Raw genomic sequence first — 27042 nt, 5'->3', positions numbered from 1 at the left:
AAATGTGTCAACCTACATTTCATTAACTCATAACTTTAAATCCTTGTCTCCCAACTCCCAACTCTAACACAGTGTAAGATTATCAAAGAAAACGTGCCTCAGAGGTGAAGATATAGAAGAAAACAAACCCTGTCCCCCATCCACGTGAGAAGTGGCCACACTGACTGGACATCTTCCCACAGGCCTCTTTTCATAGTTCCCAAGTGGAGAAGTACTCCTTCCTCATACATTATATGAAGCTAAGTATGAGTCTTCTGATACTGAAGAGATCCAACTGTAACAGTAAACTCCAGAGGATGAAGAATCAATACAACACTTCACCCAATTATCTGCAGCAGAGCTAAAGAGCGATCCCATCACTCCTTTCTAGCAAAAGACAAAACACCTCCACATCAGGCATGCTGCACTTCAGCATCCTGCTAGATCTCAAATACCGACTAACCGCGCCTTAAGCAGTAACATGTAAATAACACATAAACATGGAATACAACAAAATAAAGTGAAACCACCCAGGGGGTGGACCAATAAGTTATATTGACAAAGCCCTTCTGCTAAGCCAAACACTGGATCTTTTACATACACATCAGTGGATATAGACAGCAATAACTGAGCTACAAAGAGTCTTTGGCACACTAAAGTCGATGTGGACCAGTGACTCTGACACTTTCTAGCCTAAAACAAAAATTTCTCAGCTGAATAAAACGATTAAATGAAAAAATTAAAAGCCACTTTTAAATCAATAGTTATCATCCTTAAAATGGCACATATATAAATTGAAGAGAATATGTAAAACAGGCTAATCTGTACAAACCCAATTTCCTTCCTGAACTCATTTTAATCTTTTTCACTTCTCTCTCACTACTTTCTCCTCAACAATTTAAGAAAATTTTCAAAACTTAAGAAATGTTTAAGGAATACTCACAATTCCATCACCTAGCTTTTTACAAGTAGCGGTGTGTCAGTCTCCTTTATCACATATGCATCCCTATCCACCTATGCGTCCCTCAGTCTGGCCAAATGTCCCTCCTATTTCTGATGCATTTCAAAGTGAGCTGCAGACACCATTATACTTTGTATCATTAACTAGCATGCAAATTTTCTTTCAAGTTTTCAGTTACATTTACAGTGAAAGGCATAAAATTAAGCATAAAATTTAATGAATTTTATCAAATGGATACACCTAAATCCTAAATGTGTTAACTAAACTCTTATCAAATAGAATATCATTCAAAAAAGTTTCTTTGTCAATTCTGCACTTTTCCCAACTCTAAAACTACTGTTACAATTTTTCTCAGAGATTACTTTTGCCTATTCTACAATTTCATGTAAATTTAACCACAGAATGTGTACTCTTGCACAAAGCTTCCTTGAATCTGTATATCCTGAGATTCATTCATGTGGCTGAGTGTTATCAGTTTTTACTGCTGAGTGGTATTCCACTGAATGATTATATCACATTTTGTTTATCCATTCTCCGGTTAGCAGACACGTGGACTATTTCTAGGTTTGGGCCATTATGAATAAGGCTGCTACAAACATTCTTCTGTAAGTCTTTTCACGGACATATGATTTCATTTCTCTTAAGTTAATACTGTGAAGACTATGATTAACTTTAACATTTTTTTTAATGTCTATTTTTGAGAGAGAGAGCAAGAGAGCGAGAGCAAGCGTAGAGGAGGAGCAGAGAGAGAGAGAGAGTGAATCCAAATGGGCTCCAGTTCTCAGCTGTCAGCAGAGTCCAATGCGGGGCTTGAATCCATGGACCATGAGATCATAACCTGAGCCAAAGTCAGATGCTTAACCAACTGAGCCACCCAGGTGACCCAATTACAATTAACTTTTAAAAAAACCATGAGACCTTTCTGAAAGCAGCTGTATTATTTTATAGTCCTACAAGTAAGTACACAATTTCCAACTGCTCCATAACCTTGTCAACTCATGGCGTTATATAGGCTTTTAAAATTTAGCCATTCTGATGGATGTGTAGTGGTATCTCACTGTTCTAATTTAAATTTCCTTAATGATGATGCTGATCACTTGTTTGAAGCTTTTTCCCACTTTACTCTCCAAATCCAAATTACTCAAGAACCTGATCTTATTTCAAATTTTAGTTGTCATCAATTTATTTTAAAAACCCACAATGAGCTACACCTTGAGGACTGAAATAACCAGATACATCCCTAGTCCTCAGTCCACTCAACTGCTACATCAACTTGCTGCTAAGCAGTGTGGACAGAGAGTCACCAACGGAGAGAAAAGAGGAAATAAAAAACCAAATCTAGGGGTGCCTGGATGGCTCTGTAGGTTAAGTGTCTGACTTCAGCTCAGGTCATGATCCTGAGTACAAGCCTTGCATCGGGCTCTGTGCTGACAGCTCAGCCTAGAGCCTGCTTCAGATTCCTGGTCTCCCTCGCTCTCTACCCATCCCCCACTCACGTGCATGTGCGGGCTCTCTTTCAAAAATAAACATAAAAAAATTTTTTAATCTGAAATTCTGCACATGCCTAGCCAAGATTTCTAGTCATATTCTGAATAATCTGAAATTTCAATAATCTGAATAATCCAAGAAACTTCAAACCAGAGTATTCCAAATCTTGTCAATTTTTCAGTGCAGGGCTGCTCAATATTTAGCCTGCCTAAGAATGACCTAGGGATCTCATTAAAATGCAGGTTATTAAAATGTAAGTATGGGCCTGGTGTGATGCATTTCTAACAAGTTGCCTTGCCAGACAAAGGGCTACATTTTTGGTAGCAAAGTTTCTGTGCACTTAAATACCTGCCAGAAGCCAAAGCACATCTTCTCTGGATAAAGGCCCCTTTATTCCAGGTTCAGGAAACCTCTACAAATAAACTGCATGGTGATCACCACACAGGGTACACGTAAGTAAACAAGGCATCATGAACAAGAACTTGCAAAACAACAACAGAATAACATAGACTTCAGATATTAGAATTTATCAAGCAAATCTTAAAGTGCTCACTATGTTTAATGATCTAACAGATAAAACTGAAAACGCCAAATGTGGGGCATCTGAGTGGCTCAGTCAGTTAAGCGTCTGACTTCAGTTCAGATCATGATCTCACAGTTCATGGGTTCCAGCCCCAGCATCAGGCTCTGTGCTGACAGCTCAGAGCCTGGAGCCTGCTTCAGATTCCGTCTCCCTCTCCCTCTGTCCCTCCCTTGCTCTCTCCCTCTCTCAAATAAATAAACATAAAAAATTTTTAATTAAAAAAGGAAAAAGCCAAAGGCAACCAAAAAACTACTAAAAGTGACAGATCTGAAAGAAAACCAAAATGTACTAATATGCAAATAAAAATATAGCTCAATAGATCTGGCAGCAAGCATTAAGATAGAAATTACATAGAATGGAGTACAAAAGCCAACAGATTAAAAATAGTGATATACTAAGGATAAAAGATGTTCAAACATATATTTATTTAATCACAATCGCAGAAGTGCAAGAATGAAGGCACTGTAAAGGCATATCTAAACATTTAATGGCTTGGAATCTTCTAGCACTGGTGAGAGATAACAACCCTTAAACTCAAGAAGCCCAAATGATCTTAAACAGGATAAATAAAAAGACATTTACCTAGACATGCCATAACGACATGACAAAGTATCAAAGAAAGAGAACATCTTTCAGCACAAGGGGAAGAAGAGCTTTTTTTTTTTTTTTTTTTTTTTTTTTTTTTTTTTTTTTTTTTTTTTTTTTTTTTTTTTTTTTTTTTTTTTTTTTACAGATTATCAGCTAACCTTTTGACAGCAATGATGGAAGCCAGAAGGCAGTGGAATTACATTTTCTTCAACACTACAGATACATGCCAATTGAGAATTCTACACCATATGAAATTATCTTTTAAGAATTAAACTGTGATCAGATTAGAAACTGAGTTTTTCCACCACAATAAAAAGAAAATGACCCCAGATACAGTATTGAGATGCAAGAATAAAGGTGACAGATAAATATAAACACACACTATGTAGTAAGGCTTTAAAAACTGATTAAAGTATGGGGCACCTGGGTGGTGCAATTAAGCATCTGACTTCAGCGAAATCATGATCTCACGGTTCATGTGGCTGAGCCCCACATGGGCTCTCTACAGTCAGCGCAGAGCCTGAACTGGATCCTCTGTCCCCCTGTCTCTGCACCTCCCCTGCTTGTACCTGCTCTCTCAAAAATAAAACATTAAAAATAATTTTGCCTTAAGTTTCTCAATGTTTCTGTGTGCTACAGAAGAACTCTGAAGAGCTCCATGGCATTTTGCAAATTTAGGTATGTCATTAAATACAAGGGGTACATGTTCTAGAAAGCCTTGTTTCATCTGTTTCTCTCTACCCAGTGTACTCCCACAGATTCCTGCAGAAGTGGTCACATACTACATGATAAGCCCCTGTATCCCACAACACCCACAAGTTAACTAGGGCTCAGGAGACTGCAAATGACCTATGCTGGACCACTCAGAGTCCTTCCCCCAGATTCTCTGGGCACCTAGGTTGTTAAGTGTAAAGCATGGCATTATAATGGCTATGTTTAACACAGCCACATTAGTAAGGAGTCTTGAGAGAAAGAGATAAAGCAGACAGGGTAGAGACAAACAGGTAAGAATATCTGAACTGTTGGTTTCGGTTTATTGTTCCAGCTTCCTGATTCCATCCTTAAAAGATTTCATGGGACACAGATGGGTAGTCAGTCGATCACAAGTAACAGCGCCAGGTGACCTAGTGTCCAATTAATGCTTAAAGTTTTTTAAGTCTTTCTTTACTTTTCAGGCCTCCAAATGGAGACGTTCTTTTAATCCTGACTCATTCATGGAGATTCACTGTTTTCTCCAATAACAAAGACCAAACTATTTAAAGTTTTTATATACTGTTGTTCTATATGAATACTTTGTATACGCCTAACACATGCCTTTCTTTAATCCTAACAACTCAGAACTATAGCAGGAACAAATATTACTCATACCTAACAGAAGAGATTCAAAGGAAATCCAACTATGCTCAAGTATCTAAAACTGAAACCAGATTAGAACTCCAGTCCCTCTCCGACCAATTTACTTATACAGTGCCCTTTAAAAGTACATGCATCGAACCTAGTTTGTAACTTTCCATTTGTAATTTGTAATTTGAAAAAATTTCAAAATTAAGTGGTAACACATACAGTATCACTAAAATAAGATGCCACTCTAAAAACCATACCAAATAGCCTTGCTGAATACACTAAAATCAGTATCAAGAAAACAAAATTCAGTGCCTTCTTTCCCCATCCTTCATTAAAATTCAAACGAGGAAAAAAAATGTAAGGTGAAATACAATACTAGGACCCACTTGTAGTAGGAGTAAAGGAGAAAGGGAACCAAATGAAACCAGAGCCAAACTTGTATGTGTAGTCATTTCTCACACAAAGGGGAAAAAAAAAAAAAAAAACTAGATGTAATACCAAAACATAAAACAGGGCAGTTAAGTTTCTCCTGGAAAAAAAGAATCACAAAACTAGTAAGAATAAACCAGAAGTGACTAAAGGGTTAAGGAAGATTTCATTTTGTGCTGTGTTGAGACATCAGCTAGCCCTGGCCCTCTTTTATTTTTTTTTTTTGTTTTTTTTTTTGTTGTTGTTTTGTTTTTTTTTTTAAATATTTTTATTTATTTCTAGGAGAGAGAGAGAGAGAGAGAGAGCGTGAGCAAGGGAGGGTCAGAGAGAGAGGGAGTCACAGACTGAAACAGGCTCCAGGCTCTGAGCTGGCAGTCAGCACAGAGCCCGACGCGGGGCTCGAACCCACGAACTGCGAGATCATGACCCAAGCGAAAGTCGGACGCTTAACCGACTAAGCCACCCAGGCGCCCCTCTGGCCCTCTTTTAAAGTCAGTAAGATGAGGGGCACCTGGTGGCTGTTGGTTAAGCATCCAACTTCGGCTCAGATCATGATCTTGCAGTTTTGTGAGTTCAAGCCCCATGCTGGGCTCTGTGCTGACAGCTCAGAGCCTGGAGCCTGCTTCAGATTCTGTGTCTCCCTCTCTCTGCCCCTCTCCTGCTCATGCTGTCTCTTTCTCTATCTCAAAAATTAATAAACCTTAAAAAAATAATAAATAAATAAAAGTATAGAATGAGAGAAGATGGTGATGATGCTATTAGAATCTTGGGTAAGATGCACGCGAGACTTAAAGGAAGTCTGGGAAGCTCACATCAATGAAAAACCAAACTGTAAAGTGCCTAGAGTAAAACCTGATAGACTACCACTGAAAGAACTATTACAGGAGAACAACCCACGCCTTCCTTGGAGGAGGCAACACGCCTCCCAGGGATGCAGAAAGGAAAACTCTTACAGATAAGAAGGTATTTGCGGGACACCCGGGTGGCTCACTCAGTCGTTAGGTGACTGACTCTTGGTTTCGCCTCAAGTCATGATCTCACAAGTCCTGAGTTTGAGCCCTGTAAAGCCCGGAGAGTACAGTACCTACTTGGGATTCTCTCTCTCCTGGCTCTCTACCCCTATGCAGCCTGTACTCTTCTCTCAAAATAAATAAACTTGAGGTGCCTGGGTGGCTCAGTTGGTTGAGCGTCTAACTTCGGCTCAGGTCATGATCTCATGGTTCGTGGGTTCAAGCCCCACGTTGGGTTCTGCGCTGACAGCTAGCCTGGAGCCTACTTCTGATTCTGTATCTCCCTCTCTCTCTGATCCTCTCCTGCTCACACTGCCTCTCTCTCTCTCAGAAATACATAAAACATTTTTTAAAAATTTTTTTAAATAAACTTAATAAAACAACAAAACAAAACAGTATTTGTCTGGAAGAGAGAGGGGCTGGGAGGCAAGGAAGGCATTTCAGACAAAGAAACAGCTTCAGAAGGACCTAGGGACCTAGATGAATGAATGAATGAACGAACAGGAAATAGCCGGCTACAGTCTGAGAGGAAAGTCTGAAAACACCTTAACAATGGAAATGACAAAAGAAACTCCAAAGACAGAATTCATACCTAAACACTTCCAACAAAACCGCATACCAAATACAGTAATGTACAAAGTGCTATTACGTGTGTTTTAAAACATTCTGTATAAAATTCTAAATAAGAAAAGGGATACTAGTTTGTAAAAGCCAATCAAAAATTCAATTTTTACCAGTTAGTTGAGACTTCTACCTTGGAAAAGCAGAAAAGAACTGGTAAATTGCTCCCTACCATGTAGAACTAGCACTCCAGATTTGGTTCTGAAGTACACGTATGTGGCACCTTCTCAGAACAGTTTCCTATCCAGCCTTGTTCAGGTGACAGTACAGCCAAAGAAGCAGAGTTTCTAGTTAACAGGATGTTTAAATTCAACTAATTAATAACTTCAAACAGAAAAAAAATCAAAAGGGATGAACCTTCTATGGAGGACAAATCCAAGTAACAGATAGTTCCCATCTGCAGCTCCACATTTATGCAATGGGCAAGACTGCTTTTAACTAGTATGACTTTAACTAACAGAAAGACAGCCCATCACCTCAAACTGTCAATTCTAAAACTTAAGCTAAAAATTTACAGAACCCAAGGAGTACAGGGTTTATTTTGGAGCAGTGAAAATGTTCTGAAAGTAGACAGTGGTGCTGGTTGCACAGCTCTGTGAATATCTTAAAAACGCTGTAGACTTTAAAGGAGTGAATTGTATGGCATATGAATTACGTATCTGGATAAAGCTGTTTTAAAAATTCTGTTCTGCTTTGAAAGTGTTTCCTGCCTTCCAAAGTACTGCATAAAAAGGAAAACTCTCAAGCTGCTTTTAGATCTTCAGATATATCAACAAATAAAATGTAACATGCCAGTCCCTTCACAATAGGTGTGGAAAGGTACTATAACCAACTGACATTTAAAGACTAATGGAATCCATTTTTTAATGCATTTACTAAAGCTCAACTGATAATTCAATTTCTTCACTACTTACACCTCTTCGTATTCTCTATTCTAATAAAGTAATGACGCCTTCTTCCTTCATAGTCCTTACACTGCTTAGGAAGTCAATAGCTTTTTCCTGTTTCCCAACATTGCTATTAAATATAAAAATAAAATGAAAACCGTAAGTACTTATACAGGAACTAACAACTATATTCCATAGTACCTCATACTGGATCAATCTAAGCATTAATTTCTTCTAAAGCAAACATAATAATTAAATCCAACTTATCTGTTCCAAATGAAGTTCTTTTAAGACTCACAAAGTCCAGTGATCCAAAAGGAAGTACTAGTTTACCTTCTGACAAAACTTAAAACCTGAAGACTGAGGGGAAGATATTTAAGACAATTATGGAGACTCACAAAAAGGCATTCAATGAACAAAATTTTGCTGCCCAACTGTGCAAAAGAAAATAATGTGTCTTTTAAGTCAGAAATATTACTTTAAAGAGGGGCCTGGGGGGCTCAGTTGGTTAAGCATCCCAACTCTTGACTTCAGCTCAGGTCACGATCTGACAGTTTGTGGGATCAACCTCCACACTGGGCTCTGTGCTAACAGCACGGAGCCTGCTAGGGGATTCTCTCTCTCTCCTTCTCTCTCTGCTCCTCTTACATGCATGTGTGCTCTAACTTTAATAAAAAATAAATTTTTAAAAATAAAATAAATAAAAAGAGAAAGAGGGGCACCTGGGTGGCTCAGCTGTTGAGACTCCTGAACTCAAGGTTGGGAGTTCAAGCTCTGCCTTGGGCTCTGTTCTGAGAGTGAAGCCTACTTAAAAAAATAATATAAAATAAATAAAAGGGAAAGAACACCTGCTGAAGGAAAAGTATATTGCCTTGAAGTTGAAAAAAACAAACTGTAAAGAGAGGGAGTATACTATTAACTCCAGACAGGTTTAGATTAATGTCCTCAGACTACAGTTCTCTATTGAGTTATTTTCTTTTTATTCCTTATACAAATTAAGAAAAACTATCTCTGTTCCTGGTTTACAAACTATTGAGATACACCCACACATCTGAAAATGCAAGGCAGGGAACCACATGAATACAAGTTACACCCCTGTCCACCAGGAGAATCCTCTCATTGACGTGGAGCACTCTGTAGCAGTGCCTTTACCTAATTTTCTCAATTTGCGCCATTACATCGGTCACACCTGTTTCACTGAGGGAAGGGGGGAGGAAGGGAGGATGAAGGGACACCAAGGCCCAGACTTACTATATATGTGGTATACAGGAGTCCACAGGTCTTACTCAGCTGCTGAATTCTTGATTACCCTACTTCCTAGGCTTTAGGCACTAGGAGAGAGGGATAAATAGACCGTGTCTCCCTTACGGAACTTACATTCCACTGGGGAGGCAGACAACAAGAACACTGGATAGCACAGCGAAGAAAATTAAACAATTGGTGGAAAGAATAAAGGAGGGGGGACTTCGGGCAGGAGAAGGCAGAAGCTAACATTCCCCACCCTAATTCCATGTATCCCACTCTCATTCTTGCTAAAAGAATCCTGCCTTATAGAGGGCACAAACCCATTCACCTCTGAGGAAGTGAGCTACTCCCCTGGCCCTAAGAGTCATGATTGGGCCAAAGCCAGTAGTATTTTTTCTCAAACTGCAAGATTAGAGCCTTGAAATCAAATATGACCAAGGGTTCATAATTAGGAGTTCATGAACTTAGCTTAAAAAATATAATTTTACTAACCTCTAATTGAAATTTAACATTTCCCTCCATCATGAATAGGCAACAAACCTTTGGCTTTGCACCAAGAGAAATCATAGACATTATCATATCACATTACAATTGTTGCGCATACCTCAAAATATCATTTTACACTCATCACTACTTTGGACAGCTGCTAGATCATGTTATTGAAACTGAAAATAAAGAAACATATTACTGCATTACAACATACTAGTTTAGCAGTTTGAGGGCTAGATTTCAACTATCTGATGTATTAGGGTTTTTATCCTATGCAATTATTTCATGAGTTTAAAAATATTATCGAGGAGTGCACTGCTTAAGACTGCTAAAGGGATCCACATCACAAAGAAAGGTTAAGAATTCTCAAATGCAAAAGATCATAATCAGAAGCTTTAAATGAAATAGAGAATAGAAAATAGCAGTGTGCCTAATGCTTAAGTACTGTTTGTGAAATTACAGCTGCATACACATATCGACACATATACTGGAAATGCAAAGTAGGGCATTTCTTATCATGGATTGCAGGTCCAAAGAATTTAAAAGCCAGTGGTTCAAACCTATCTTTGTACAACAATACCATTATTCTTTTATTTATTTTTGATATTGGTATGCCCTAGTTCTTCCCCAGTGAGAGGTATGATAACGTATGCTGGGCATCTTCTAGGAATACTTCTGCTTTCTGGATTAAAAAAAAAAAAAAAGGCCCCAGGGGATACCCAGCTGGCTCAGTCACAGAACATGCAGCTCTTGATCTTGGAGTTAGGAGTCCAAGCTGCACACTGGGTGTCAAGTTTACTTAAAAAAAAAAAAAAAAGGCCCCATCTCCTCCTTCCTGCCTCAACTGTGATGGGCAAACGACTTCAAGCCATGACAGAGCTATGTGGTATCCAGGAGAGCCACTTGCTAACAATGGCAGAACAGAAACAGCACGATCCTTGTCGGAACCACCATGTACCTGAATCACGTCATCTGAGGAAAAATAAACCCTGATCTGTTTAAGGTCCAGTCAAGTTTTCTATTATTTGCAAGTAAAACATCCTATCAGACAAAGGTGTTCTTATGGATAGGGTGGCCAAGTAAGGCCTCTTTGAGGGGTAACATCTGAGCCAAGACCACATGCAGAAGCAGACAGCTACAGAAGGTCTACAGGAGCATTCCAGGCAGCAGAAAGAGCCACTAAAAGATGGAAAGTAGAGCTAACGTCAGAGAGGTGGGCAAGAGCCAGAACAGACCGGAGTCTATGGAGCATTCTAACGCTTCCACTAAATGCTACCACACACACACGCCCCTCTGTCTCACACACAAACACACACACCTGTCTCATACATATGCACACCTCTCACATACACACAAGAATGTTTTCCAAGTTAATACAAAGAGACAGAGACCTCTCATTTTAGAACCTGGTGCAGAGCCATTCCTTAAAGCATTATTAATAAATTTTTTTAAAAATCTGACAAAAGAATTAGACAAGTAAATATAAAGCAAACAATAAAAAATAACAAAATAGGGAAACGTTCATCATATAATAGCATGGGGAAAAACATAATATGGACCCATATTTATTAAAACAAAAGCTAGAAGAAAACAAAAAATGTTTACACTGGTAGTATCAGGTAGAAACATTACAGATAGGTTCTTAACTTTCTCTTTATGTTTTTTTCTTTACTCAAAAAATATGCTAAGATCTTAAGAAAAGGGAAACTGGGTGAGGAGTATAGGGTAACTATCTCTCCAACTTTTTTTATAAATCTAAAACTACTCTTTCAAAAGAGGTGTTTTGGGAGCACCTGGGGTGGCTCAGTGGGTTAAGCATCCAACTTCAGCTCAGGTCATGCACGATCTCAGTTTGTGGGATCTAACCCCGCATCAGGTTCTGTGCGGACAGCTCAGAACCTGCTTCAGATTCTGTGTCTCCCTCTCTCTCTCTGCCCTCCCCCTCTCACACTCTGTCTCTCTCTAAAATGAAACATTAAAAAAATTTTTTGAATAAATAAAAGGTGTTTTCTTAGGTTTTTTTTTTTTTGTTTGTTTTAATGTTTAAGTCCTCTCACCTAAGATTCTTCAAGCAGGAAAGAACAGATAGCTGGATTCATTACTAAGGAATAGGAGGCAAAGGCAGAGAGGGCATTTAAGGAAAAAAAAAAAAAAAAAAGGTTTTATGTTGAAAGTTAAGGGCAAAAGATTTTGTACAGTATGTCTTAGAGGGCATACAAAGGATCCATACTTGTTGCAGAATAAGGCTCTCATTTATCTTACCATTTTCTGAACCAAGAAGTTTAAAGTTATCTTTTTTAAAAGGTCTTTTTGATCCCCTCCACTAAAAAGTGCTGAGAATACACTCTTTAAAATTTCTTTTAGCTACCAGAATCACCACCTTCTTAAAGCCAAGCGATGTAAGCCTTCACTCAGAATTTACCTGCTTAATGCACAATTCTAGGAAGTTATTTTGCAACTCAACACATATTAAAAGTCAGGGGAAGTGGGGGAGGGGATACACACAGCACCTAAACATATACAAGACCACCAACCAGAAAGGGAGGGGCAAGGAGCACTCGCTGTACAAAGCAAGTAATCCCTTAAAAAGCTGGCTTTTTAGGAGTCTCCAACTGCCAAAATACTCTTCACTAATGACAGCCCAGAATAAGGAACAAATCGCATTTGCAACACTCTGAAAAGTCAGCAAGTGTACAATGACTGGTAAAGAGCCTCATGGAAAAAAAAAAAAAAGACGTGTTCACTGCACTGAACTTTTTTCAGATTTTACATGTATTTCTTTAAAAAAAAAAAAAAAAAAGCTTTTTATTGATTAAAAAACTTTCCAAAGAGAAAACAAATTGATCCTCCAACGATTAAAAAAAAAAAAATTGACCTTGGAACTGGGTAAAGGGAATATGGGATATTCTTAATACTACTTTTCCAACATTTTTAGAAATTTGAAGTTATAGCAAAAAGACATAAAAAAAAAAACCTTAAGCCATATCACAACATCTAACATTGACCTTACTTACTGAAACTGTCAGTAGTCAAAAAAGACTGTAATTAGCAACGATAAAATCTTTCAACCTGGATCAAATGTAAATACGGCCCCCCCAAAAAACTTTTCAAAACACTTGTTAGTCCAGGTCAGGGATATTTTTCCTTTCAATCTTTAAACTGTTATTTTAATTGTCCATTAAATTTACTAACACCTAAATCATAACATCTGAAAAACAATAAATTCACACTGTTGACTTTAATTTTAGACATTTATAGCAACTGTGAAAATAAGCCATTATTTAAAAGAACTATTATATAGTTCTTATATAGAATAAAAGCTACTATTAAACTCCTCCTAGGAGCCAATACCCTAAGTAAAAAAAAATGGAATACAGCAACTACCATTTGATCACTTCACTGTGAACAGGGCACTGTGCTAAGCACTTTGCTCTCTCATTAAAAATTCAAAAGAGGAGCGCCTGGGTGGCTTAGTCGGTTAAGCATCCGACTTTCGCTTAGGTCATGATCTCGCAGTTCGTGGGCTCGAGCCCCGCGTCGGGCTCTGTGCTGACTGCCAGCTCAGAGCCTGGAGCCTATTTCAGAGTTTGTGTCTCCCTCTCTCTCTCTGACCCTCCCCTGCTCACACTGTCTCTCTCTCCTAGAAATAAATAAAAATATTTAAAAAAAAAAAAAATTCAAAAGAATCCTGTGAAGTATGATTTTTCTATAATTTACCTTAATAACTTGTTCAAACAACCAGGAAACTAGAACCCAAATTCATCTTGCTGTTGAATCCACCCAACCTATCAAATGATCTCCTTCAACCTTAAAACCCCACCACTCACGTAATTCCAAAATGATGTCCGAGAACCCCATCTTCTCAAACCTCTTTAAGACAATCAACAAAATAGAAACGCTTCTTCTCAAAAAGAAAGATTATTAATAGCACATCAAACACTTATCCTGTAGCAGCCACTCTTTTTGTTTTCCATATTAATTAATTTAATCCTCAAAACAAACCTAAAATAGGGATTACAATTATTCCCATTTACAAATGGGAAGACTGAAGCCAAAATAAAGTGACTGACTCAAGGTCACAGAGTTAATAGTATCAGAGTCAGGGTTTAAATTAAATCCTGTCTTTGTTCTTATAGCCACTTACACCAAATTCCTTCATCACTTAGACATTATCACATGATCTTTAGAACATATAGATGCCATTTCAAATTCCTGTGAATAAAGTAAAGGCAGCAAGTCATACTGTGAAGCAAGGGGTGACAAACAAAGGCACACAGGCCAAATCGGGACCACCGCCTCCCTCTGTAGATCAAATTTTATTAAAACAAAGTCAATGGCTACTTCTGTCCCACCATAGCAGAGTAATTACAACAGATACTCCATGACCCACAAAGTCAAAAATATTTGCTGTCTGGCACCTTGAAATAAGTTTGCTGACCCTGGTTCTGGAAGACATTATAGAAGCCTTCCTCTAAACCATCCAAATATACATTTTTTTTTCTTCATCACAGCAGCAGCTACCATTTATCAAGTATATACTATTTATGCAAGATTCTAATAGCAACCCATTTTATACAAAAGCAAGCAAAGTCTCAGAGGGTTTAAATGACTTATCCAAGATCACATAGCTAGAATAGGGAGGATCTTGTTTAAATACAGAGTCTTCTGGCTTCAAGGCCCGTATTTTCTATATGGCACTGCCTTCGAAATATACAAATGTGTATAGCCATAAAAAAGCAAAATTGTCCAAGGAAACTGACTGAAGTCTCATGATAAAAATGCCACCTTTAAAAAGAAAAATGTTCATGTAAATGTATGCACAGATTAACTGGCTCATACTTCCATCTTACTTTCCAGTACACTGTATTTATATAATTCCTGTTATCCCAGTTGAGGTTATGAATAACCCAGGAATACTCAAACCATAGGAAGAACATGGTACATTCTCCCTATGTAAAGTTAGGGGACAAAAAAGTCATTAGAATAAACACAGAATCTAGAATGTATTTATTCAGTCCAATTAACTCTCCTTGACACCAAAAAATGTCATCCTCTTCTGACACAGACTTTCATCCACCTTCATTACGCTTATGGTCTAGAACGTCCACCTCTCTTCCCTTTACGCACTTGCAGATCCATCCCCACCCCACCACCCACCTCCTCATTTCCAATCCCTGCCCCCTGGACACTAACCTATGTACCACTGAGCTATGGGAAGGATTCAATAAAAGTTGGTTGCTATGATTCGTAAAACTTTTTCTATATTCTTATCCTATTAATCTCCCACACCACTAGACTGGTCTACATCACTGTTAAGACTATACCTATGTATACTGAAAGCTACATCAGAAAGATAACAAGGAATTGATTTTGGAATTAAATGTGGTCAAGTATACATGGATGCAGATAACATGACTTATCTGAGAAATACCCGAGAATTATTTTTACCCTATTCTCTGTTCCTAACAGCTAGTCTCTTGATAAGACATTGAATAATGTCTTCAAAAAGAGTTTTCATGGTTAATTTTGTTCCCAACTTTGTCCTCCTCCCTAATGAGACTATAAACTCAAGGCCAAGGACCACATCTTAGATATCTTCATAATCCCAAATCTTGATCTAGGACTTTAAGAAGTATTCAGAAATATTAATACATACACTTTGATTGTTCATATACATTAATTCTATGTCCACTACTAACTTCAGACTACCTTAACCGAGAGCAAAAATGCCTTTTTTTTTTAATGTTTTATTTATTTCTGAGAGACAGAGAGAGACAGCGTGAGCAGGGGAGGGTCAGAGAGAGAGGGAAACACAGAATCTGAAACAGGCTCCAGGCTCTAAGCTGGCTGTCAGCACAGAGCCCGACGCAGGGCTTAAACCCATGAACCGTGAGATCATGACCTGAGCTGAAGTTGGACGCCTGACCGACTGAGCCACCCAGGCGCCCCCAAAGATGTCTTTACATGAGTATTTTCTAGGTGCGAGTACAGCAGTTGCCAAAACCAACATAATTTCTTCTACTGGACCAGGATTCTAACACTGGACAGTAAAACAGACATAATTGTAGAATTTTTTTAAAACTATTGTTTTGCTAAGTCTCCAACTACATGTTCCTTAAAGAACTACAGATTAAGACATTTCTAACTATAAAACTCTCAATATGGAAACTTCCCAAATCTTTACTCTTGCATCAAAAATTTAAATCAACTCAGCAGGCATCCTGAAAAAAGTTCTAAATATCTCTAAATATAGTAAACTCTGAAAAGTTAATTGTGCATTATGAATCATCTTATTTTTCTTTTTCAGTCACACAAAAAAACTTACACACTGAATATAAGTAAATGCAGGAGTTAAGTAGGAGGCCCATCAACCAGAAAAGAAATGCTGCTATTCCAGCCAACGTTAAATTGACCGATTCCTTAACTGAATCAAAAATCATAAAGTGGGTATCATTTAAAACCAGTGCCACCACAAAGATCCCAAATGATAATGTCTTATCTCTTCCAAAATTCCTTTCAGAAAACTTAGTTTGTGTAATGAGAAGATACCTGGAGAAAAAAATGGCCTGACCTAATATACAGGCAGCTGAAAAGTAATACTAGATGGTTCAAAGAGGCAGAAGCAGATTATCTTACACGGCCACACCAAAGGCTGAAATTCCCCAAGTCTTACCTCATAGCAGCAACTGGAAGGGCAAACTTAAAGACAGGGTGAAGAGTAAGTAAAAAACAAGAATGAACTCTGCAATTAACAGTTTAGTTTTCTGAGAAAAGTATTCTGAGCTGAAATCAACACTAATGTTCCTAAAGACACTTGAGAAATAATTAGAAACAAGTCTGATCACAAAGGTAAGAACTACTGAATCTTCTCAAAAATCAGCCTAATTGTTGCCATCTACTGGGAGAAAGGCAGAAATGCTGGCGGGTCTGGGATGGAGGGGTAGAGGTCAAGTCCCTGATTCCCTCTTGAGAGCGGGCCACTTTCCCAAAGTAGGCAGAAGAAATGGAAATAAAGGTTTACTAAAGGAAAAATTAGAAAGCTGCATGAATGCCTTGCATTAAAAGATACCCATGTCTCGTAGCAGTAAAATACACACCCTTCACAAATGTTTCTATTCAAAGTCCACAAAACCCCACAAATTCTGCACTCTACAGCTTTAACAGGTATTTAATTCACAAACTTGCACTAACTGCTAGCATCTCTGCTATTTCCACATAAGAATAAAATGAATGCAAACTGCAGTCAGCAAAGTCTACAAGAATATTCTAGAAATAAAAGCAGCTCTAAGAAAGCTAAGTATTACTGCTAGCAGACCCTGCATCTTTAGTTTTTCCCTCTAGCCACCATCTAACTTCATTTCCCAATTTTGAAATCCTGTCTTGCCTACTCTTGTAAAAGACGTTAACAAATAGTCTAATACTACATCAACCAGTGTGGCAGGCAAATATTTTACTAAGATATTTAACTTGACAAAACAGGTAATATTAATTTTCATTTTAAAAGTATGTAAATACTTTAGCCACAACTTGCTCTTTCAAAAACTTTTTTTTTTTTAACTGCATTAGATGTTTAGCAGAAGTTTCTCTTACCCCTAAGAATGACATTACTGAGTAACTCACAAAAAATCATGTATTAATTCTGGAACTCCAAATTAAAAAAAAAAAAAATCTCTGAATAAACAACAGATGAATGTGTTAAGACAAAATGATTGCCAGCTTCCAGTAAAGCTTCCACGACTGAACACAGGTCCAACAGAGGTCGTATAGACAGACCGCTCCCGCTTAACAGAACCATTCTAACTACTAGGCAGGGACACTACACAAGAAGTTTCACCTCCACTGCAAACCTTACCACAAACACGCCTATAACTTACAGGCCTAGAAACGTAAGCAATTTCAAAGAAAGATAAATAAAATCTCAAACCACGTTTCCTTTGCAGTTCATCTACAATTAAACGTCTGTATACTTTTTTCATGTTGTCACCACCAATTCAGGGATAAACAATCAAGTCAACATTTCTATTTGTTAAACCTAATTTCCTAATCTCCCATTTAAGGACCTCAATCTCAGCCTGAATTTTCTGTTATTTCATAAATACAGACCCCCTACTCCAAAGGGCCAGTTTACCTTCCCATTAGCCCCTCGCCTTAATTACCCCTTTCCAAGCTCCCCATTCTTCTCTACCTACCCAAACAGTCAAGGCCGGGTCAAGCCGCAAGTCTTCCTCAGTAACTTCAACGTTAGGATGGAATCTCTTTCTGAAACTCTCTCTGAACTTCTGAGTGTCCATGTATAAAACTCAACTTTGTACTTGATAACAAATATGCACAATGTTAAATGTTGTGTTCAACTACCATAGCTGGAACTCCTTTACAGTTAAGTACATTTCAACATAAGACATCTCCTTTTATAAATCTATTTCTCCTCCATACTCTTCAAGGGGGCAGGCAAACCTGGTATGGAACCAGGAATGCACATGCACTAGTTGCTGAGGAAATATTTGCACAATGAAAGTACTTCCAACAATTTGTTCAGTAAAAGCCAAATTTCGTGCCCTAATTCATCTGTTTCTTAATTTAGATTCTCCTATCAGGTTTTCTAAATGTAGAAAACCTGCATTTAGAATATCTACAGGATACTTCTCATTGCTAAACACTACATTATATACAGCTACCAAGTTTGACAAGGTAAGTGTTTTTCAACTAAATGAAACAAGAGAACTCAAGACAGGAACCTTCCGTATTCCTCCCAGCAGAGACCTGTACACAGTCAGCACTTGATAAATATGTATCAATAAATATGCTTTTATCAACTGGTAAACAGAATTCCCAAATGCTAAACCTAAGGTCACAAAGTTAGTAAAGTGGCCTAGTGTCTTATCAGTCCCTTAAATGCATATTTTAATGAGCCTAATTCTGAAAAATTTATAGTCTAGCATCCTACACTCAGCTACCAAACCCTGAGAAATGAAAATAAGCAAGCAGACAGAAACCATGGCAAATGGTACTAATAATACTTCACAATATACTTTCTCAGTGTGTCACCGAAACAAACTCTATCACTGCCCATACACCATACAGGTCAGGAGCCTTGTGCCAGCCACTGTGGGCATGAAGAATGAGACCTTTATCACAAGAAGCCAAAGACCTAGTTAAGAAAAAGTTAAGCAACTTATATAAGACAGATGGTGAAAGCAGTAACTAAAACTAGTAAAATGTTGTGGAAGAAGAGTAAAACTCTTATAGTAGGTACCCAGAGAAAAAGTTAAGTGTGTATACGTCACTACAAGAGACCCAAGATGAGAGAAGGGGACCAATCCAGGTGGACTCAACCATCAAAGTGCAGGCAAGAACACTGAGGTTCCTGGAGTGTGTTCAGAAGGAACGAATGCTCAATTTGACCACATCCAGCCCAGGACGCAACACAGACAAGATTACAAAATACTGGGGCCATAGCAGAAGTTACAGCATGTTCATATATTTACTATTTACAAGGAAACTACAAGCACTTAGTTTTCAGGAAGATTAACAAAAGGGAGGTGGTGGGGAGGGTGCTCCATGAACCTGCTCTCTAAGGACATAAAGCAGCTTAAATTACAACTCAACAATGAATTTCAGAAGGGCTACCTGAAAAAATTCCTTTTGGGTTTTCCAGGGCATCATACATGTTTACCAGGATAAGGACTTTAAATTGAGTTAATTTGACCTTAAGAAGTTACAGCACAAGGTACATCTATTTATTCAGAATGCTGCCCACGGGTTGAATGAGTAGGAGTTTTGAAGTCAGGGTAGAACTCATTGGTTATGACAGCCAACAAGTTGATTAAAATACACACTGAAATGCTCTAATTTCAAGTCTTGAATACTTGCTGACAGACACTTCGGCTTATAAATAGCCTTCAAACTATGTATATGGGTAGTAACCCAAATTTATAGAAGTACATCCTTTCTAAAAATGAAACAAAAATAAATTCAAATGATGTATAAAACTCAGTTTTGTACTTAACAAATACACACATTATATCAAAATCTATTTATGGCCTCAATTTAAATGATCAACTATATGTAAATAAGGGCCAATTAAAGAATATAAAGTGTCTTGTCCTAATTTTTTTAATGTGTGATTGAAAGTAACTTGCAGTCTCTAAAACACACAGCAACAGATTAAAAAGAAAACTCCCAAAATCATTTTTAGGATTAACTATGATTCAAAATGTTTGTCAAAACAAGACAGACATTGGAGCACGTGGGTGATTCATTTAAGCGTCTGACTTCCGCTCAGGTCATGATCTCATGGTTTGTGAGTTCAAGCCCCACACTGGGCTCTGTGCTGAAAACTCAGAGCCTGGAGCCTGCTTCAGATTCTGTGTCTCCCTCTCTCTCTGCCCCATCCCCTACTTGCACTCTGTCTCTCTCCCTCCAAAATAAATATATATATAAACAAATAAATGACATTAAGCCATTACAAAGTATTTTCACTTACAGTAATATTTTATTCTCACAAGACTTACTCCTTCAATAAGCATTCAAAGATTTCTTATCACAGGCCAGACACTGTGCTAGACACAAGGGATAAAAAAGGGGAATACTGGATTTAAGGAATTAATAATTGACTATGGAATACTATCATATACTCAAAGACTTTCAAGTCTACATATGGAACAGAAGTATGTTCTAGGTAGAAGGGTATTAAGAAATGAGGCAATGAATGGTCAATGCTGCAATGAACCAGCGAAGGAAGGCCCCTGTGTTCCAATCTAGCTTTGGAGCCGAATCTCCTAAATAGTATCTAGCATACAAATGACAATTAAATCCAGGTGGCAATTAGCCACAGTTAGATTAGGCACTTGAAACTCACAAAGGCTGGGGCGCCTGGGAGACTCAGTCTGTTAAGCGTCTGACTTCACGTCAGGTCATGATCTCAGAGTTCATGAGTTCAAGCCCCATGTCAGGCTCTGTGCTGACAACTCAGAGCCTGGAGCCTGCTTCAGATTCTCCGTCTCCCTCTCTCTCTCTGCCCTCCCCTGCTCATACTCTGTCTCTCTCTCCTCTCAAAAATAAACATTAAAAACATTAAAAAAAAAAAAAAAAGAAAGAAACAAAACTCACAAAGGTTAAATTACTTGTCCAAGGTCACAAAGACAGAAGAAAAGGCAGTAAAGACTGCAACCCAAGTCCTCTACAATCAGATGTTTGCTTGAACAGTGCTGTTCACTAATGAGAAGACAGAGTAGCAGGCAGGTTTTTTTCCACTCTAGTCCACTAAAATGACGTTTTAAATCAAACAGAGCTGCACAACTACTACCAACAGCTTCTGCACAGAGGCAAAACAAGGTCTAAATAATGGACAAGTTCCTTTTTCTTCTGGCCAATCCAGTTTAATGAAACTATAAGAATCACAACCCAAATCTCAAAGGCCTCAGAGAAGAACTATGAAGCAGACTCATTTGAGCCTAGGAGACAACTTCTTTTCCCAATAACCTAAAATCAAGTTAGGATATTGGGTTTAATCAAAGAACTGCATTTTTAAAAATCCAGGACACTGGCCAAGTTAAATTTTACTTAAAAATCAAGAGACTGGTTCAACAGAAGTATATTTACCTATTTACTGTAAGTAGCAGTAAGCATCCACTATGTGTCAGAGTAACCCAGCAAGCCAGGCAGAGATTATAAAGAACAATTGCTAGGAGTTTATGCCTTCAAGAAATCTGTGACACAGCTGTTTAGACTATACAGAGGCACTGAAAGAAAACACATAAATGTAAAGCTAATGTTACATGTTAAGAACTCCAAGCACCAAGATTACATAACAATCGACAGATTATATTTACTGTGTAATATCCATCAGATTCTTACTGTTAAGCCCTTTCCAGGTGTCAGGAAGATGTGAAGAGGCTGGGATCACCGAAGCAAATAGCACCCTGAGAAATCTGTTGAGGCTAAGAAACTATCCAAGCAGGAAGATTGGCTGCATAGTCAGCAAGACCAGGCTAACATTATTGGTTTGGAGTAGGAAGGAAAATGGGGATTATTTTCAGTCAAGCTCATGAGCACATCTTCATGCAAAACACAGTGATACAAGATAATCCTGGACTTGGGGAAACCTATAATCCAGTCAGGGAAACAAAACCAACACACGTCAACAAATCTAACACTATAATCCCAAGATGGAGCCTATTTAGATAACCAAGAAATAAAAGGGAAAGATCCCGGGGTAGAAGTGTTTGAGGAAGTGATAGGAAGGGGGGGAAGCTGAAGTGAACCTAAAATGGTTTAAATAAAGGAAAAGTGCATGTCAGACTGGCAGTAACAGGAACCTGAGTGAAGATGAAAAGCAACAAACCGGTTGCTTTTTCAACTTGAGTCCATCAAATTACCTCGGCAAATGGAAAAATAAAAAGGGCAGTCAGTATCAGATCTGCTCAAAAAGATCCTCATCCACCCACTTCAAAGAACTAAAAAGAAGAAACAAAACACCTCCTCCCTAAATTCTGTAAAGAAAATAGATTTGGCAATGTTTTCCCTTCATTGTAGTCTGACATTATAAAGTCAATTCCATAAGAGCCACAAACCAAAACAGGTACATGTGTTATCAGTAATGAAATTTCTCTAAATATGATTAACACATGTACGCAGCAGGAAGAGGTATGGTAGAAAACTACCATGCTGATGCAAAAACAAAAAAACAAAACAAAACAAAAAACACAACAGAAATTGGGCCCAAGTCCCACTACCAATTTAGCAGCAATTTCAAAAACTAAGTAGCTGTAACTTATCTGCAACTTACCTTACATCAAGGTCACACACCACGCCCCCACCCCCCCATCCACCCCCTCCCCTTCACCATCACTGGTGAAAAGCTCTAAATGTACTTAATGACCTCAAAAAGCTAATGTAATTTTCTAAAACTAATGATAATGTATTACACTTATTTAGCAGTTTGTAATTTTTCACAGCCACTGTATCCACTGGGTATCACAACCACCCAATGAGGTAAAACAGTGATTGCCCATCCCCATTTTACAGATAACTGGAGACCAGACAGAGTAAGTGAATAGCTCAAGGTCACACAGCTACTGTCAGTGTTGTGAATTCCCAGGCCAGTGTGTTCCTTTGCTAGGATAATGTGCTTAAACAGGATCATCAAATCTTATCCAGATAACATAAATCCAGTAATCTTCAAAGTTAGAATGAAAAAGTAAATATTACTTCAAATTTACTTTGCTAGGTGAAAGCATTGATTTTACACTGGCCTAGCATCTTTCATTTTTTTTTAAATAATTATCTTAGTTTAGCAGCTTCTAGAACTCTAACTGCCAAAAGTATTCCAAAACTTTCAGAAAGTAAATGAAAAACTAAAACAAAAAGCTTGTTCACGACACAAACCTAAACAGTAATCGTCAGCAGAGCAAGACTTAAAGATGACTCAAATGCCTTAAAAACTGGGAATGAACAGAGACAATGGTGTTAATTACAGTCCTTAAATTCTTAAGGATATTGGCACATTCATAGAAAGGCAGATGTGAACAAAGACAACCTCCAACCATGCTAATATGCTCTCTTAAGCATAAAATAAATGAAATAAAAACTCTGCCAACAATCTCACAATGATGTAAAAGCCTAATTCAATCTTTCTGGGGTTGAACATGGAGCAGGGTTGTTTCAAAATGAAGAATTAGAAATTTTGTTTACTCTACAAAATTCGTAATGCTGATCTCTCTGCACAATGTAAATATGAAGATAAATCTCAATAAAACCATCTGCAACTTACTGTCTCTAAATCTCTAAGGCCATTCCTCAATCCTAACTGCTCCCTCCACACACACACCCCCACCCCGTGTAAATGCGACAGACAGACACACACACACACACACACACACGCCTCATATAGAGGCCTCTTGCCTTTTTCTCCAACAACTAGGACCTTTGTTCCGAGCGTCGGTTTTTTGCCCCACTCAATAGCTCTTTCAACTTTCTACCCTATATTTTTTGTTTTGTTTTGATTTTAGAGAGGAGATCCTCAGCCTCCACTTCCTGGGTCTTTAAAAAATGAAATGCCAAAAATATCTAGAGAGAGACTGGAGAGGAATACAAAGTTGAACAGAGCACCTAAGGGCCTACAAAACGGAGTAGAGCCCGGGGATCGGGTGATTTGGCAAGCCGGGCCGGATCCGGGGAAGGCCGACTAGGAGAGGAGACAGCAGGGGAGCAGTTAGACGGCCACTCGGAACACGTTCACTGCGCTACTAAACGTACCCCCCGCGCCCCTCCCGCACGAACGTTTCCTCACTGCCACAGTCCCTCCTTCAATTAACTAACGAAGCAATTAAACTATACCCACCGCCAGACACGACGCTTAAGCCAACCGTCCCCAAAGTAAAACGGCGTTATCAGAGGCCAACCAACCTGTCCTAAGGGTTTGGGAGCAGCCCCTTCCGTTCTCTCCTTACCGCACAAGGGTAACCAATTCCCCTCCTGTCCCCCCAGCCGTTCAAACGTGTTATTTCCTCCCGACTCGCCTGTGCTTTTAAATCTTTATTTTTTCCCCTGTGGCAAATTGAGGATTTCTGTTCTTCTGAGGAAGGAAGCGCCGCGAAGGACAGGATTGGGGATTTTCCAGCCTTCGTTATCTGAACTCCCCTCTAACTTGTTTCTAAACTAAAAACCCCACTCACTATGGAGGAGGATGGAGGAGAGGGTGGACTGAATGGGCAAACGATATAATGGGTTTTATGTAATCCACATATAAATAAATTAATCGCCTGACTCGCTTTGAATACTAATACGATTGGAGTGACAATTGGCCCACCTCCCTCCCAAGTCCTGGACCCCCACCCCCCATTTCCATTCGGATCTATTCAGAAGCATGCTCTGCTCCTCTCAGCCAAGTTTCTCGGCCTCTTCTCCAGCCCCGCTTCATGCCCGTCTCGTCGTCATCCTCTCAGCCTCAACTTGCCACGGCCGAAGACACAGCCCGGCGCAGACCCCGGCTCCGGCCTCGCCCGCCCACAACCCTCCCCCTTGGCAGGAAACCCCTTACTGCGGTCTAAAGTCACTCCGGCCTCTCCCTCCTCTGACCCTCGCTTCCCACAACTGTTGTCACTCGAGCTGCTCCCTAGTTTCCATTTCCGGGCCGTCCCCGGCCCTGGAGCCTCTCCTCTCCCGGTTTCCGGGCCCCCCATCCCATTTCCGGGGAACCCTCGCCGTCTCCACACCCCCCCACCTGCACTTCCGGCCCCCCACTTTCTCGCTTCCTAGACGCCCTCCAAGCTCCAAAGCCCACTTCCGTCCCCCCCCCCCGGCCACCACCGGGCTCCCCAAGACCTGCACGCCTTACCCCGGTTCCGTGAAGGGCCCTCCTCATCGCGGGAGGCCTGAGGGGGGGACCCAGCGAACCCCCCGCCCCCCCGCTACCGCCCGGCCCCGGTCTCCCTCGAGCGTCTCGCCCGTCAACCCCCGACCCAGTCCTTCCGCGGCCCCGCAGCCACCGCCGCCGGGAGCAGGCCGAGCGGGGGCCGAATCGCGGCGATGACACAACCGGGCTTCCTGGGACTTTCTGTTCCAGCTCCTCCCCACCCCACCCCCGCCTCGCCGCCCCCCCACCCCCTCAGCACAACCCCCTCCCCCAAGCCTGGCCCGGCCACTCGGACCTGCGCCCCAATTACCTAGTTGGGCCCCAAAGTCTCCGGTCCGGACTCGGTGGCGCGGCAGTAACTTCCACTCGCTCCCCCCACCCCCCCCCGGCGGCGGCGGCGGCGGCGGCGGCTCCTCGGGTCCCTTCAATTATCAGCTGAGCCGCAGCACCGCGGCCGGCGTGCGCCTCCGCCCGCGCCGCCTCCCTCCCCGCCCGTTCCAACACCCTCCGGGAACTACTTTGCCCGCCGCCTCCAGCTGACGGGCTAGTCCGCGGTAAGGGCCCGCTGCCTACTCGCAGCCCATCACATCGCCCCTCCCTCCCCCACCGCCCGGCGTGACTCTCCCAGCGGCCTGAGATCTCCTCCAGATCCCTTCGAGGGACCAGGAAGGGGAATGTGGGACTCCGCTTGGTATCCCTCCGCCGGGGTCACCCCCTCCCCTCCGTGGCAGCAGGAACTAATTCCCCTTCGGGTCACCAGGGACCTGAGGGGGGGAATTTCACGGATCAGTGTTCCCTCTGACTCTTGGGAGAAGGGGCGCTAACCCAAAGGAAGAAACCCTCTGCTAGCTCAAAAGCGGGGTTCGATTTAAACTAGGGCTTTGGCCCCATGACCCCAATCAAGCCCCGCCCCTTCCTGGTTGTCTTAGCGACGGCGGTGGCGTCCCAAGATGGCGTCGTGGCTGCCGGAGACTCTGTTCGAAATTGTAGGACAAGGCCCAGCGCCGAGCAAAGACTATTACCAGTTATTGGTCACCCGGTCCCAGGCAAGTGTGAGGCGCGGTTTACCCTCTCTAAGCTCCCTGCCGCCCCGGGGGAGCGCGGAACGCGAGCCCCGCTAGGCCGCGAGCCACTGTGGCCCGCCGGAAGCGTCCGGTCCCCGCTCCGGGCCGGGAGATTTCCCTCGTCACCTCGGCCTTCTCGGCCGGCTCCTCCGTAGCCCGCGTGTCTCCTCCCTGCCCGAGGCCGGCGCGTCCCTGGCGAGCTTTCCTGCCTCCCCACATCGCCTCCCGCTCCCTTCCTGCGCCCGAGGGTGCCTACCCGCAGAGTTCCCTCCGCGCGAAGAGAGAAACAGGCGTCCCGGGCTTGCGTGCCGCCTCACCTCAGCGTGGGAAGGAGAGAAAGAAAGACTCAGCCAAGTGTCCCGAGGAGGAGCCGGCAGGGGAGGGGAGAGAGGGAAGATCTCTTTTCCAGGGTAGGACTTAATCACGGGGGATGTTTTCAGATCTCCTTGTGGTCTTGACGGGTCCCCCGACCACATCAAAACTTCCTTGTTTCTAGTAGGAGTTGATCGTTGAGCGCTTTCCCCTTACCTTTTTGGAGCCCCTTCTATCCCATTGAAAGGGTGCGGGGGGTGGTACAAAAATGTTTCAGCTGCTCGGCGCGTCAGCCCCACCCATAATGACATCTGCTCCACAACAATAAGGCCGATGATTATGTTATCGCTGGAGTGAAGTAACCATCAGCCTATTTTTGTGGCTACTTGAGCTATTTAAGGTGGGCTTTGGGATGATTTATTGTGCCCATGAAATGATCGAGTTGAACTGGGCCTCCCCTCGGAACACGTTTTCTGATTCCGGACTGAACTTAAGCCTGTCGCTGAGCTAAAGCACCTTGTACTTTAATAGATGGTATTTCTATAAAACGACATTTAGAACTTTGTGTATATTTGTTTTGGGGTAGATCTTGAATATTGCAGCCGTTTTCCCGTGAGCCCTTAAGTAGGGAGAGAATGCTTTTTTCTACTTAAAGAGCATCTTTTAAAGTAAAAATAATGTATGTTT

The 27042-nt window shown here is 40.8% G+C and overlaps 2 protein-coding genes across 19 annotated transcripts in view; one reads left to right on the top strand and one right to left on the bottom strand.

Moving 5' to 3' along the window:
* The window catches only part of TRIP12 (thyroid hormone receptor interactor 12), a 140472-nt gene extending 114028 nt beyond the window's left edge, over positions 1-26444 (bottom strand). For 8 of the 17 annotated variants that reach the window (XM_039234525.1, XM_039234529.1, XM_039234528.1 and 5 more), the window contains exon 1: positions 25290-25391. The gene's annotated coding sequence lies outside the window, so the exon portion shown is untranslated. Of the gene's footprint in view, positions 1-24961; positions 25021-25289; positions 25392-26299 lie in introns of those variants that run through there. The other 9 variants (XM_039234532.1, XM_039234537.1, XM_039234538.1 and 6 more) reach the window with 3 other exon arrangements.
* FBXO36 (F-box protein 36) overlaps positions 25497-27042 on the top strand; it is an 85490-nt gene continuing 83944 nt past the window's right edge. The window contains exons 1-2 of one of the 2 annotated variants that reach the window (XM_039234543.1): positions 25497-25533; positions 25909-26025. In XM_039234543.1, coding sequence (XP_039090474.1) covers positions 25930-26025 — 96 coding nt within the window. In that variant the 5' untranslated portion in view covers positions 25497-25533; positions 25909-25929. Of the gene's footprint in view, positions 25534-25696; positions 26026-27042 lie in introns of those variants that run through there. The other variant, XM_039234544.1, reaches the window with a different exon arrangement.

Source organism: Hyaena hyaena, unplaced genomic scaffold (genome assembly GCF_003009895.1).
Source record: "Hyaena hyaena isolate Hyena2069 unplaced genomic scaffold, ASM300989v1 scaffold_86, whole genome shotgun sequence".
Lineage (NCBI taxonomy): Eukaryota > Metazoa > Chordata > Mammalia > Carnivora > Hyaenidae > Hyaena > Hyaena hyaena.
This window is presented reverse-complemented; position numbering and strand designations above follow the sequence as displayed.